Source organism: Triticum aestivum, chromosome 3D, assembly GCF_018294505.1.
Source record: "Triticum aestivum cultivar Chinese Spring chromosome 3D, IWGSC CS RefSeq v2.1, whole genome shotgun sequence".
Classification (NCBI taxonomy): Eukaryota; Viridiplantae; Streptophyta; class Magnoliopsida; order Poales; family Poaceae; genus Triticum; species Triticum aestivum.
The window spans coordinates 159,046,387-159,061,870 of record NC_057802.1 but is presented as its reverse complement, the minus strand read 5'-3'; the positions used below and the strand labels follow the sequence as shown (position 1 = coordinate 159,061,870).

Below are 15,484 nucleotides of genomic sequence, written 5' to 3'. Positions count from 1 at the left end.
CCTCTTTTTCAGTTCTCTCGGCCCCCCTCTCCTCTTGGCCTGGCCCTCCTTTTATACTTCAAGGGGTACCACACATGGCTTCGAGGCTAAGGAAAGTGACCTTGATCGGATTAGGTAGGTGGATGCATTAAATGTGTGATGAGGTGTCATCGCCTTCCGTCTTTCGGGAACGGACCCCTGTCTTGTCAAAACCAACCTAGGTGACACCTACTGGAAGCCTGACATGTCTCGACACAAGTGTGCACCGTGAGTGAGTCACCCCTTGCGTCTTGTCCACCGCCTGGCGCGCCTGCCCACCGGCCGCGTGGCGCGAGAGCCCTGCGAGCGCAGAACCGCTGCGCCACGCGTAGGTGAGGCGGTAGCTTGCTGTCGAAGGCTGGCTGAGTGCATGCCAGCTGTGGGCAGCCGTTGTAGGGTGAGATTGTTCCCGGGTCTTGGCCATCCGTCGTTGCCGGATGTCTTGGTAGGATACCTGCTGAACTTGTGGGCACCTAAGGAGGATGCAAACCTTCTGTACAAAGATTTGTATGCCACCACCGAGCCCAAGCCTTGCTTGATAGGTCTTCTTGTTGATATTCTTCTTTACAAAGATCTGCATACCACCATGAGGGAGGATGATGGCACGTAGTTCTTCTCTCTTGAGCTTGATCTATGGCGATCATGAGGCGCACGGTTGGTGCGTGACACATCTTGTCACGACACCGACAAGATGGAGCCATACTTGAGTGGCTGGAGGAAGGAAGAAGCTTCTGTGGGGTGGGGATTAGGGCTGGAAGAAGAAGATGAAGGAGAACCGCTGGATTTTGATCCCCGGGCTAACAAAATTGAATGAATCTTTTTTTTCAGGCAAATGTCAAGTAGTCACCCGCCAATTTTCCCAATTTTGCAAGTACGCGCACCCCATGTCGATGCAAGCAAAGCTACTGGCTCCCATGTCCCAAGCACAAGGAGATACATACATCATTCTTCATTCCCTCTCCCATTGATGCACTGATCGCAAAAATATTATTTTCAACGAGGCATGCATGCAAACATACAGATCCGTATCGATCCATTAATTCGAACCTTTGTTCGTCAAACTACTCGAAATAATTATATAGCGGTGTTAGTTGTTGGCCAGCAAGGCTGTTTATCAGACTGAAACGAAGAAAACAACAGTGCTGTAAATGTTAATCTTGTTTAGTTGTTTAGCAAAGGGAAAAAAGACAGGAATGCTAAATTGCTAGTAGTAGCACGTTAACTTCTCATTTTATTTTAGCGTCTCTGGTCACAGTATAAGAAGTAGTGCTACTACCCCAAAACATAAGCCAAATCACTGGATTTTGAACACTCTTGATGCACGCTACAGCTAGCTCCCAAACACGACCAGATCTACAATTTCCCCCTCTCTTCCTCCCCCATTGATGCACCACTGGTCTGTAAGAGCAAAAGTATTAATGGAGATCACAGGATGGCAGCAAACCGCAGCAGGTACCCGCTCCTTTAATCGTCTCCTTAACGCCCCCCACCTACCGTCGCTCAGGCCGATCGATGAGCTGCCACCACTTGAATGACGCTGCCTCCCCGGCTATAAAACCTCCCGCCACCTTTCTTCCTCCTCCACCTCCCACAGAGCTAAGAAGCAGCAAGCAAGCAAAGCAAGCAGCCACTCACACACTAGCCAGGAGCAAGAGCACCAGTTCAGGGGCAGGCTAGCGATGGAGAAGTCGACCAAGATGGTGGCGGTGCTCGTCCTCGCCGTGCTGGCCGCGGCGACCAGCGCCGAGGCGAGGAACATCAAGACGACGGACGCGGCAGCCGCCAGCAAGGACGCGGTCCTGCAGCCGACGACCTTCCCGCCCTTCGACCGCCTCGGCGGCCTCCCCGGCGGCAGCAGCATGCCGGGATTCAGCCTCCCCGGCAGCAGCGGCGCCACCCCGGGCATCAGCGGCATCGGCAGCATGCCCTTCCTCGGCGGCAGCTCCCCCGGCCTCGGCGGCTCCACCGGTCTCGGCGGCTTCGGCGGCATGCCGGGGTCCCCCGCTGCAGCTGCCGTCGACGAGCACGCCAAGAAGCCGTGAAAAGCTGAGGGCGGCCGTTGATAGCTAGATCCGCTGGTGTGTGGCAAGCACTGACGGGGCGGATGGTTGATGGTTCGGTAGTGCTACTCGTAGCGTGCATGCATGGTTCTGTGGGCGCTATACGCCGCGCGTACGTACGTTTGGAGAACTCGATTTGTTTGTTGTGTTTGTCGCTTAATTACGTCGTTAGGTCAATCTCTATCGCTCGTTCGTGTTAAGTTCTTGGTTATCTGTAGTAGTGGTGCATGTTCTTGAGGCATATGAATAATGCTAGATGTACGTGTCGCTTGTGCTGTGGTAAGTGATGATGAAATGAATGGAATATTATTGTAGTATAAGCTTTTGTTGGTTTACTACTTGTTAATTACGAGCTCGACTACCATTTGGTTGGAACAGCAAACTCACGTTGTGTTTTGGTCGGAGTATATTGCTAAGCTCAGTAGTGTCGATTGGAATGAAACTTGACGATCTAGACAAGTTTTTCTTAAGTCCCATCACCGATATCTTGAACGGTACTGGAGTAGAAAAAACTGAAGAGAAAAAGAAAGAGATGTCTTTAGACGACACGAGTTGGAAGCCCAATTAACAATTCCCAGTTAATTAACTACTCCATTGGTCCCATAATATAAAATCGTTTATATTATGAGACGGAGGTAGTAGTACTGCACTAGTATAAATTAAGACCAAGGCAGAGGATGAATAAAACACCACTGCTCAGCAATAGTAAGAAGGAAAAACAAATTATTATCAAAACTGAAAAGAAAGAGCGCTAGCTAGCTTTGAAGTTACCACATGGCATTGCAGGTTGCAGCACGTACAGGCAAGTACTGTTGTCGCTGTAAATTCAGCTGCAGGCTGTAGGGGTGGGGGGGTGGGAGTAACTGTTCTCGCATTTATGTACATTACCTCATTCTACGTATACGGAGTAGTAGTCACGCCTGTGTATCCAAACCGCTATACGTACGATACTTGTTGTTCTACCTTCGGACGACGAGAAATCCAACGGCTTGCTGCGTTTTGCCTCTATAGGTGTGGATTTTCTTTTCCAACAAGAACAGAGTATGTAAAAAGACGACATATACCAACTGAGCTGCCCCGCGTCGCCCACGTGGGCGACACGAGCGGCCTGCAGATCCATTTTTTCGGCGAGCCTCTGCCCAAGCGTCCTCCCATCGTTGCTGCCGTCGCCGCCGGGTTTGCTTGTGTGGCCGATGGCGGCAAGGGGGCTCTGTTCCTGTTGCTATTCGACGAGGTGTAGCGATGTATAGGCAATGGCTTTGATGCAGTCCATGTGGTTATGATGCAGCAGCAACAGCTCGTTCTAGGGCACGGGCGGCTGCGCGCCTTCCTAATCCTTCACACCGTCGGGTTGCAGCAAGCGCCCATGTGGCAGCGGAAAGGAAAGGGAGCAACACCGCCATGTCCTTTGACCTGGAGATCCGGTGTGCTCTAGAGGAAGTCGTCACCCGCGACGCCGGCTGGGATGTGTGGTGACCATGCAGCAGATGTTGCCACCGTCGCAAGCGATCTGGCCTGCGCGCACCGTGCTTGGTTGGTTGGCGCTATCTTCGTGACCGTGTCATCGACTCGACGGCAGGCGCCGGAAGGTCGAAGATCCGGTGAGGTTCGTGTTCAACATGGGAGAACTGGTAGAAGATCAAGACGGAGACTTCCAGAGGGTAGCCTACAAGGCAAGGTTCACCACAACCTACTCAACTAAGACAAAGCTCAAAATTGCTTGTGGTTGCACATGGAAGCAAGTATTCGTGAAAACTGGTTGGTCTTTTTAAGCCTTAGCGGCGGTTCACTAGTGTGCAATGCCATAGGTGAATCTTTTAAGAGATCACATTCTCCATGATGCTGACATTGTACCTCACCACTTTATAATTACTATTCCACCCACGTACCACGAATTTAGTTGGTTTTCCTTATTACATTATCATTCATAACTTCCCACGAATTACACTTCACCAAAGTATCCGCCTACTTTAAGCAAACTACAACAACGACAGACAAGTAACTAGAACTCAGACCTACTTACTGAACTATAGTGGGATCATACTTGCATATTTAGAATATATAAACATGCTCATACATACTACTCAAAATATACTAAATGCTTAGTAAAGATATAGGTACATGGACATGCACAAAAGAATGCGACTTGCCTTGGTGCTGGTGATAATACTCATGTAAGTAAGCGGCTTCGCACCCAAACAATCTATCGTAGAATGAAATAAATTTAAAAACAATTATAATTAAGCATACAAATAAAATTACTTGCAAAGATAGCAAACAAAACATATTATTCCCTTCGATCCAAATTAATTGACGCAACCTCTATACAATGTAAGTAAGATATTGTATAGAGGTTGCGTCAATTATTATGGATCGGAGGGACTAGTATATATAGCCTTAGCTAATATAGGGTCTTAAGTGCAAAAGTGCAACTATAAGAGCGAAAGGCATAAAAGATGCATCATATACATGACATAGGAATGATTTTGATATGTACTATTAACGGCTTAGTACATAGGATTTGATCAGGCTTTCATCATGCAAAAAGAAACAACCATATTGGTGATCTCCAGATTGCAAGATATGGCTAAAATAATATTTAAATTTGAATTTGAATTGATCACATTTGAATAATTAAAAATGTTAAACTGATAGGTCATAAGCACTCCAAGACTAACAATTTGCAAAATGTTCGTCTTCTTTGGAGCTACGCTTGAAAAGTTAGAACGTTAGAAGTTTCGTGGGATTTTCTGCAAAATAGTGTGGCACGTGGCAGCATCAGACTAGTTGATACCGATTCATGGCTAAATAAAATATAGTCGTCCTATTTAAATGAAAACGGACAAACCAAATCAAAAGACACCGATTCAGGCTCAAACAGAATAACAACCGTTGGATTTAAATGCAGATCTAGGGCCAAGTTCAAACAACAATTCGGAAGAAATAAATTCTAAAATACACAATCTATTTCTAAACAGACGAACGAGAACGAGATGGGGCGGCAGTGAACAGCGGCGGCCACGGAGAAGACAGTGGCACGACGACTCGGGTCAAATGTGGCATGGTCTCCGATGGTCGTCAGTGTCAAGGAAGTACACGTCAGGGTTAAACTTGTCGCAGTCATCACAGCGGTGTGGTCGGTGGTGGTCGGTGGTCTGGACGGGTGTGGAGTGCTCGGCGGTGCTCTGGTGTGGTCGGGTGTGCATTGTTCAGACGATGTGGTGCTCCATGAGCAAAGACAGTATGGCAAAACGATGCAGAGCAGTGAGGCAAGAAAAGAGAGAAAGAGATGATCATAAAACTAACGGCCCTCGATGCCCATATCGTTTTGACAAAGGAACTAGGCCGGGGGCCTAAAATAGTCGCGGTGTGTGTTACTGGGCTGAAACATTGTTCTGGTCTAGTTAGGATAGGATTTCATAATAAAATTAGTCTACAAATTAATTTTGGCTCAAATAATAGTCTAAAATATATATTTTTCAGAAAATACCAGAAAATTGCAAAAAACAAAATACTCATATAGAGCCTAGAAAAATTATTCCCAACTCGAAGTGCAATTTTGTAAATTCATTTTATTTTATACAGCTAGTTTGGACCTAATAATAATTCCCTTAAATATTTGTAGGGTTTATTTAATTCCAAAGATTGGATTTATCCACTCCAAATGACATCTTAACATTTTCTCACTCTTTTCATAAGGAATATAAGTAATATTATCTTCTCTCTTTTATTTCCTTGAGTTGAAAATAGTTTAAATTTAAATGTTCTAGAAAATCCAAATACGCATTTAAATAATAAGATGCAAATTAATGCTTTTACAAACGTCCTAATAATTAATAAAAGTGGGATGTTATCTTGTGTGGTCTTTGTGATTGTTGCTAGAAACCCATGGTGCTTTGAGGCCATGGATCGATTCACCATCCACCGGAATAATGATGACGGGGACGATGTCATTTTAGTGATCGAATCATCGCTGAAAGTAAATGATGAGATGGTCATGTCTGGAGATGCATTTCGCCAAAGTGAAAAAAAAAACCTACTTCGTATGCCTTGTTCAGGTATTGAATACTTGCAGTGCAACACTTATTGCTTCTACAAAACTCATAGTTAAGTCTTTCGCCATCCATATCCATTCAAGTGTCATATCCTACATACCTTTCTTTAGTCTTTCCGGTATAGCGTCGCGTCGGTCAATGTCGCAGAGTCCAATCCTTTTCGGACTTGAACTCAGTGGGTTCCAGCAGCTAGCGTATGCCGGAGAAGAACCACAACCTGTGTCGTCTCGTTCTCAGCGGTGACAGTCTCTTTTTCAGTTCATTACCAGGGAGCCGAATCCTAAAAGGCAAGACCCAAACCACCGGTCGATCAACAGTTCTTCTTTCACTTCCATCTCTTGATACCTGTTTTCTTGTTTTTCTTACCGCTGCTGTAGTGAACCGCATCTCTAAGCACCGGGAGTCGTGAACCGCGCACAAGGTCCTTCTTAAACTAGAAATAAGTGAAATAATTGTTCTGGGTCACCTTGGCTTTTGTGCTATCCGAGATTTGCTCTTTTTTCCAGCTTTTTGGAGTGAAAACTGATCTAAACGGTCTTATATTTTTTTACAGAGAGAGTACCTTTTAGGAAGTGATCTAAATGGTCTTATATTTCTTTACGGAGGGAGTATGTAGTTCTACATTTTTCAATTCATTTCCCTGTGATTTATACACATTACTTTATATTTAGAGCTTATAAATTCTTCAATTTAAGAAAAAAAGTCTCAAATGTGAATCACTAAAAGAAAATTAATAGAACAAGCACATAAACGACAATTTTAAGAGAATGTTTGTTTGCTTGCCCTAATTCAGAGAGCATTTAAAATCTCAAATGTTAAATCAAAGGTGCATGTCCATTGACCCTGCAAGTTGAAGGCACATTCTCTAGTAGTCGAGAAGTCCATATCACCCCATTAAATCGTTTTAGGGTTCAGATTACAATCTTGGACTTTGATTTGGTTCATTTAACCATGTGAACTCTGAGAACCGTTCACTTTACAACCCCCTTCTGGGGCCTTTGTGCTAGTCTGCTGTGCCAAATCACATAATTTCTCTCTCCTCTCAGCTATAGGCCTATGTCATCTCTTTTCTGTCTCCTCGTAATAACCAAAACTAAGATAGGTTTCTCTCAAGTTGTATGATAATTTTATGAACATTTTTTTAAAACCTAAATCAGGTACATAAAACTTTGACAAAATTATAGTGAACGAGGAATAGTTCAGTGACCAAATGTTATTCAGATAAACTTAATATTTTAGTTTCATGTTTAAATATTGGGTTTAAAAAAGCAAACTGCACACAAACAAACAAATAACCAATGACCGACCATAGTTCAGTGAACATCTGGTCAAATAAAGAGAAGAATATTTACGCAACAAGTGTAAACATGGAACTGCCTGGTAGATTAGCAGGGTAACTTGACTAAATTAGGAAGGAATATATCTACTATTTTAAAATTAAACCAGGTCAGAGTAACTTGACTAAAGGGAGAAAACCTGACCTTCTTTTCAGAGTATTATGCTGGACTTTCGGAGAAACAACTTAGGTCTGAAAAAAGAGGGAGGTGCAGACTTCCAGATGTCATTAGTAACTTTCAATAGACTTAAATAAAACATTTATATCTAATGGCTGGAAAACGTGGTGAAAAATCATAGACCCCTAATTTTAACTGAACTAATTTCATATACACCTAAGAGAACCACTGTATCGTGCGGTCTTACAGAACTATCAAAAGCAAGAAGATTTTCTGAGCATCAAAATATTGTGAAATACAGCTGCAATCTTTGATGTCACTATAAGCTACACTTATTGTTCCATCTCGCAACAAATGCTATGTGTTCCTCAAGGTCAATAATTATATAAAAGACTTCTGCATTAACCCTTGTGTTAGTACTGTGAAACATGGCTAGTAGCACTAAATTGTCAAGCTCCTGTGGAGATGGTTCAACACTACTTAGAAACGTTAGAAATAGTAAAACTAATCAATTGATTTTGCCTTAGATGTAATAATACGCCTTTGAGGAAAATGGTTGAACTATTTCTAGGGTTTCGGGTCAGCACACAATTGCAACATTAAATGATCCATGTAGACTTGCTAATAGGTATGAATAATATCCTAAGGTGAGATTGACTTGCAATCCTGCTTGGTACATACATACTGCGTCAAATACAAAAAATATCTCGATCAAACTGATTAATAATCTCGTCACATACAAATCAGCTTGAGAATACTTTTGAAAAAAATATTCCGTTGCTTCCCTGCCCCAAATTTCTACAAATTAAAGGGAACAGAAATCACCTCTGTAAATAACAACTAAATCCTGACTTGCCTGACATGCACCAATTTCCGAAGTTTGCTTTGATGCGTTCCTGTAGACGGTAGGGCTGCATATAACCTGTTACGAACAATACTTTCCCCAGTTTTTTACATGCTTGCCTTCATTATTACGTTCCTTCTGTATCAAAATGATTACTTTACAACACAAGGGGTACTTTCAAATGTCAACTTTTATTGGATATTTTATTCTTAAGGATATGCAGGTGCATTAACATACTGCACTCTTCCAATTAGTTACTGTCATATAGTACAAATGTGTTTCATTCAAAGTAATAGCAATATAGGCCAATTGCCCAATACTGTGATGTACCGATGATGTTTATATAACAGTATAGTTGGATGATGTGATGGTACTCAATCATTCCATAGGTTAGATTGATTACTTAATTCATTTTATATTTGTAAAAGATTAAAAGCATACCGATGGGTCAACTGCTTATGGATTCAGTCTCAACTTTTCAGGTAAGTAAAATAAAAACTGAAACCAATTGGAGGATGCAAGAACAGAAAAGTACCTGACAATAGAAATTGAACACCTTCCAGTGCAAGAATTATTGTTTCAAATGCACCCCCATTGTTTTACAACACTCAAGAGTTCGAAAATGTGGCATTCGTTCTCCCGTTTCGAATTTCATATTTTGATGAAATGTTCCCTTATAATCACATTAACACACTCCTGGCCCACTCTTGTCGCATTTTGCTGCTTATTCGTTACGGCAGATATCACCATCGAACTGAGTAGCATACACTAGCCTGCACATGTAGTGTGGTAATTAAAACCTATGACTTAATTTTTAACAAACAATTAAACACTCATATATATTGTTTAGCAACAATACCATTTGCGCTAAAAGGATAAGTATGCAACATCTTGGCAAATGAAAAACATTAGCAGAGTAGTACTGTTTTTCACCGAAGCTCCATATATATTAAAATAAACTAATCCTTCATCAAACAAGTAGCAAGATATGTATGCGACTTAACACGCATGCCAATGTGAAATGAAGACTATATCATGTAGAGCCTAGTTGCCTTCTCCCACAGTTCCAGTAAAGCCAAAGGACAGGTTCTTTTGAGCTCAGCATATCCCTGGCTTGCTATTATATCATCCACTTTACCCAAAGAGGCAATAAATTCAATGCAAGCATCAGTCAACTTGTTGCAGTGATGCTGATCAGCCAAAGCCAGTGTAGTCACCACGGTCTTCACATCTATGTTCTTGCAAAGGATGCTTTCACATATGATCTTCAGTCTTTCCATGGCATACCGATCCGCGGCTACAAGCAAATGTCCAATAATCTCTTTGTATTCATCTTGATCTTGGTAAAGATCATCCATGGTGGGCAATGAATCGGTGTATATAAAATGGAGCAGGGCCTCGAAGACTGCAGGTTGCATGTCGCCAATGATAACGCGACCCATATCATTTTCCCTCAAGGCACCGTACAGCTCTGCCTTAAACACCGGCGACCGCATCGCGAGCACCGTCTTGTGGGCAGGAAAAGCCTCCCCTTGAACCTCGAAGGTGACATCGCTGCCCTCTTTCCCTTGCCACAGCTTCCTGAGGTGATCCGTGATGTCGGATGGCGGCACCTCAGCAAACGATTTCGACGAGACCGGCGCTTCCTTGCAGATAGTGATGGCACACTCAATTGTGAGGCGATCGCCGCGAAGGTAAGGCGACGCCTCGAGCTCGCTCTTCCTCATGAACTCGGGATGGCCGAAGCACGTTCGGTCGCCAGAGTCAAATTCTGCGTCGACCGTCCTCATCGTACGAGGCGGCGTTGATCCAGTGATGTCCACCAAACTGAGCTCGAATGTTGCCCTCACCTTGGCCTTCTTGCTGACTAAAAAGAGATAGACCGCCACATAGCCTCCGGAATGCCCAAACACTCCTTCCTCATAGAAACGAATCTGCCAGTCGTAAGCGCCGACGGTGAATACTTCTGATGATTGTACGTCGAGGCTAACTCCGCCGTACCCTGAGACATCGAACACGAGCGAGCCCCACCCCGCACGTCGCGTGGACGCCGTGCATCCCATCGCTGCCTCCGTTGGTCGGGGTGGTGGCCGGTGGCGGGGGAGAAGGGTTTCTTAGGGTTTCTTATTAGGGTTTTGCATTTGTATGGAGGGTTGGGCCGGGAAGCGGAAGGAAAGAGGGTTGGGCCGGGAAGCGGAACGCGCTTCCTTCCTCTCTAAAATCGGGCCCAGGAATCCGAGTCCAATTCCTCCTCCTGGACGAATCAAATGGTCTCGACGTCCTGTTAAAAGCCAACATTGCTTCTTTCTGATTGTGAGGGGGTGATCAAAGATATTGGGAATGAATCTGGTGGAGAACAGTGCTAAAAAAAAGAATCTGGTGGAGAACACGGCGCCATAATAAAGGAGATTAATTTCACTAGAAATACTTTTGCTTTTTGCTGTTTTAGTCATGAGCGTAGTTTGTTTAATTTAAAAGCTCATAATCTCGCCAAGTTTGATTGTAATCTTGGGCCTGGCCGACACATTTGGTTGGGACTACCCCATGAACAAAACCTTGTACCTATGATCATTGAGATGAATCAATAAAGTGGGCGGGTTTTCTTAAAAAAAAACAATCGGACCCCCCAAGCACCGAACCGCTGGCACCGACGACAAACTACTAGTTCCTCGAATTATCCACGGTAATGCCTACTACTACTAGTTAATACACTTGTGAATATCCACTAGTTAATACCATATAATCTTGGAGGAACTCTGACTTCTCATATTCGGTTTTACAAATGGGGAGGCATCAAATGTGCAAAGCAACATCATCAGACCATACCCATGGGAATTCAATCTATAAGAAGTCGAGGTCACACATTAAATTGGAAGACCTTTCAAATGTGTGCCAAATTTTCCTTTTTCTGATATACAGTCGAGTACAACTATAACTTGTAATCTTGAGCATCTATATTCCGTTAACGCAGGATGTGATGTGCATAATTTTGTCAACGTTGCCTCCTAAAGAGATTTCAAGGGCCAGTGTTTTGTCAAGTCACTGGAGACCTATCCGCGATATTTCTTGCCACAAATTATGTTTCACTGGTGCTGCTGGGTGTTGCCGTGATAGCTTTTCAAGAAAAGAATGTTATGAATACATGCACAAGCTCATCAATGATGTCAATGCAGTCTTGAGAAATTTCCATGGGACGGTGGTCGAAGAATTCCATGTCAAATTCGAATTTGACATCATGCTGGCTACTCATCTCAATAAATGTGTTGATTTTGTTGTGTCGTCACAGACAAAGAGCATTGCTATCTACTTATGGCCGGTTAACAAGGCAGTTTGAGATATCTTTCGTTACATATTTCCATTTCACCTTTTGGATACTGAAAGCAAATCACGTCTAGAATGTATTCAACTTAGCTTTGTATCCTTCAGACCACCATTTAAATTCAATGGTTTCCCAAGCCTAAGAAAGCTTGACCTGGAATTCGTGGATATCACTAGAAAAGATCTTCAGGTCATATTCTCCAATTGTTGTTATCTTAAACGGCTAAGCTTAGTCAGATGCTTCCTGGATAGCGAATTAAAGTCGGATCGTCCATTGTCCCACCTGCGACACCTAACACTTATACTTTGTAGGGTGACCAGGATAGAACTTAGAGTTTTGAAATTGGATACCTTTCAATATGATGGACCCATTCTTCCTATTGTTATAAATCAAGACTCGGAGCTGGAAAATGCAGATATATGTTTCGCCATGATAAATTTTCAAGACGTTGTCGGTGCACTTCTCAATGGTATTTCGAGCATAGAAAATCTGATGCTACAGACTTTTAACCCGCGGCTAGAGGTTTGCTCCTGCAATGCCCTTGAGGTTACAATTAAATTTAAGTAATATCATCTAGGCAATCAACTTTGTTCTTTTGTCTTGCAGATGCCATTAGTGTTGAATAGCACATGCTTGTTTCCCCATCTTAAGTGCTTATAGTTGTTAATGGGTATAACAGTTGAAGATACCGACAAGCTTCCAAATGTGGTTTCCATTCTTAGGACAACTCCTTTATTGAGAAGTTAGAGATCCATGTAAGAACTCTTCTTGATTCTTATATATGCTACTCGTAATAGATTTCTTTTTTCTTTTGGCAACACATTCTATTTGGTTTTAGTCCTATTATCTTGTTTCTGTTTGTGGTAATTTATTATTTACTTCTTTCTGGGATGGAAAGGAAAAAAATAGCGCGGTATACAAAATAGAACCGTCTTTGAAAATATACTGTTGGAGATATGCCCTAGAGGCAATCATGTATGATGATATTTCCTATGTGTTTATGAATAAAGATTGTCCTTGGACATTATCAATGATGTGTATCAGTAAGTATGTGACTTGTTTGTGGGACTATGCATTGTATGATGACTGTCCTAAAAGGTCCCTAGTCAAAAGGGCTGTGTGGACACACAGCCAACTAGACTAGCATATGACACGGTCGATGGCTTGGTCTCACTAGCCATGGAGCATTGGATGCTAATCGGATAATATGGACTTGGAAGGATCTAGTCGGATCCGACGTAGTCGGATCCGAGTCGAGATAAGGTCCGAGTCGGACAGACCCAACTATGAGACGCAGCGATATGTCATCTGTGAGTCTCTAGTACAACATATGTTCTATGTCCTAAGACTTGAGCTGGCACATGTACTCGGGATGGTGACAGACATGCTTTGGGCCGACCAAACGCTACTCTGTGACTGGGTAGTTACAAAGGTAGGTTTCGGGCTTGTCCAGACCCATGCTGCGAGACGTGGTCGAGCAAGATGGGATTTGCCCCTCCGATCAGGAGAGATATACTCTGGGCCCCTCGTGTGATCCGACCAGGATAAGCAAGGCCATGCGATTAGGATTATGAGATAATCCGGTTTGTGGTCGGCATCACTGAAACGAGAAAGAGGTCGAGCTAGCACAAGGGACAGACTCGCCTTGAGCCCGACAACATATATCGTGTGGCAAAAGGAATGGATGTGTGATGTACAGGTTCGCCTAACCAGCTTCATAGTCTGCTTGGTGTTCGACATGCCTTGCTAGAGGCCGCTACCAACCGTGCAGTTCGGAGGTGATCCGAACTGCGACCAAGCCGACTTGAACCTAAGGGGTCGCACGCTTAAGGGAAGGAACCTACGAGGTCGGATCCGAGGACACTGGTCGGATGTGATCCGAGCTGTATTCGGATTGTTGCCGAGTAGACTTATGGGCTTTAGGGTCTGTGCGAGGCCCAAGTGTTGAGCCCGCGACGGACGCCTATATAAAGTGGAGGTGCGGCACACTCATGCGGTTGATCACTTTGGCGCTGTCACTAGGGTTTGCATGTGTTGTGAATAGACACCTCCACTCGTCGCCGACTGTGTGATCGGACCTAGCAGTCCGCCGCATGGTGTTCCTCCTGCACGCGCGGATACCGTTAGAGGCGGTGCACCTGCGCCGCTCCGGCGAACTTGTACGTGGGATCCGACGACCGGCTGTTCAAGGGAGATCGGACAAGGAGGAGACGAACCACGCGGACGCGCTGCCTCAACTCTACTTCCGTTGCACGGCACTGCGCGTCTAGTGGTAACGAACTGTGATCCATCTCCCATAGCATGTTCCTAGATGTTGTGCGCGTAGGAAAATTTAATTTGTAGTCGACGCACCCTACCATAGAGCCCAACAGTGGTATCAGAGCCTCTGCTATAGGATTGGGATTCAGATCGTATGCATATTAGATATGTGGAGGCGGCAAATGAGATCCGTTGTCGTTGATGAGATCGGCTGTGTGCACGGTTGATGAGATCAACTGCACATGGGGATCGATGAGGCTATGTTTTCTGTCAATCGGGATCGATGAGGTCGTGACACAACCTACCCCTACCGGTCGGTTATCTGCCATCGGGGTTAACAGTGAAACATAAATCCGAATCGGATTCGCGATGATCGATGAGATCGGTCAGATCGGAAAATTCGGCGTGATCGGGACCGCCGTGTGTGTAGCGCCTTATATTTCATACACGATCACTCAAACCGGTGGAATGCGATTCTATGCATAACTTTATTTTGTAGGGTTTGATGTGAATAGTATGGCTCATGTGTATGTGATGCATGTGTGTAAATTATACATGGCCTGCGTGTCATGTTTGTCAGCCGGCAGGAGCCAAAGTGTTGTCCTTATATTGTGTAACGACCTGCGTGTCGACTTGTGACTCTATGTAAAATTCATTACTAGTTGTAGTAGTTGGATAATAGAGATCAGGTTGGTGGCTTGGTGTCCCGGTGTGACAAACAAGATGGAGTTCCTAGATGGTCATCGGAGTCGGAGCCGACCTGGAAGAACGTCCATAAAGGAGCCATACTATTTCACGATATATGTTTATTTGTGATTGTTATGCTTCTTGTTTTCTATGCATGTTAGAATGGTAGAAAGATCCCTCATGAATATCAAGCGAATTGCCATCCCTGATGTTGCACCTTCGCACGTCAAGTACGTCTAGTAGTGGGCTCATAAAATTGAGGTGCCGCTGGGTGTCCTTGAACTGAAGGGTTCGTGTCGGACACGGACATGCACTGCATCAGGTTAACTTGACAAGGCTATCAAAACGGTTTTGGGCCTTGTGGCAAAGAAGGTTGGGAGCCGGGGTATGAGATACCATCCCGACCGACAGGAATTGTATAGAGATACGATTAGCAAGGAGTTGCTTACCTGATAGGCCTGTTGTCTAGCAGTGATGCTAAAGCTCACTAGTCGCATGTGCTAGTCGGATCCTGAATCACTGAGAGTTTGCGGAGGGATGCCAACTTCAGTGGGAGTATTATCGTTTAAGGCTAGAATTACTCTACATAAACACATTGCTTAGTGATTGCATATTTTCTGTTGTAGATCAATGGCACCACCTGCTCAACCCAACTTTGCATTGAAATCAATTCTGGAAAAGGATAAACTGAATGGAACAAACTTTACCACCTGGTATAGAAATTTGAGAATTGTTCTCAAGCATGATAAAAAGGAACATGTTCTAGAGGATCCACTTCCAGAGGAACC

The 15,484-nt window shown here is 44.0% G+C and overlaps 2 protein-coding genes across 2 annotated transcripts; one reads left to right on the top strand and one right to left on the bottom strand.

Moving 5' to 3' along the window:
* The first annotated feature begins 1,591 nt into the window (after positions 1-1,591).
* Positions 1,592-2,395, top strand: LOC123078025 (MFS18 protein). Its single transcript, XM_044500407.1, has one exon. It carries the CDS (start codon positions 1,698-1,700, stop codon positions 2,058-2,060), a length of 363 nt encoding a protein of 120 aa, XP_044356342.1. The 5' UTR covers positions 1,592-1,697; the 3' UTR covers positions 2,061-2,395.
* A 5,793-nt stretch (positions 2,396-8,188) lies between these two features.
* On the bottom strand, positions 8,189-10,671 carry LOC123074418 (BTB/POZ and MATH domain-containing protein 2-like). Its single transcript, XM_044497276.1, has 2 exons — positions 9,291-10,671; positions 8,189-9,204 (listed from the first exon to the last, which is right to left on the bottom strand). Exon 1 carries the CDS (start codon positions 10,492-10,494, stop codon positions 9,460-9,462), a length of 1,035 nt encoding a protein of 344 aa, XP_044353211.1. The 5' UTR covers positions 10,495-10,671; the 3' UTR covers positions 8,189-9,204; positions 9,291-9,459.
* Between the last annotated feature and the right edge of the window lie 4,813 nt (positions 10,672-15,484).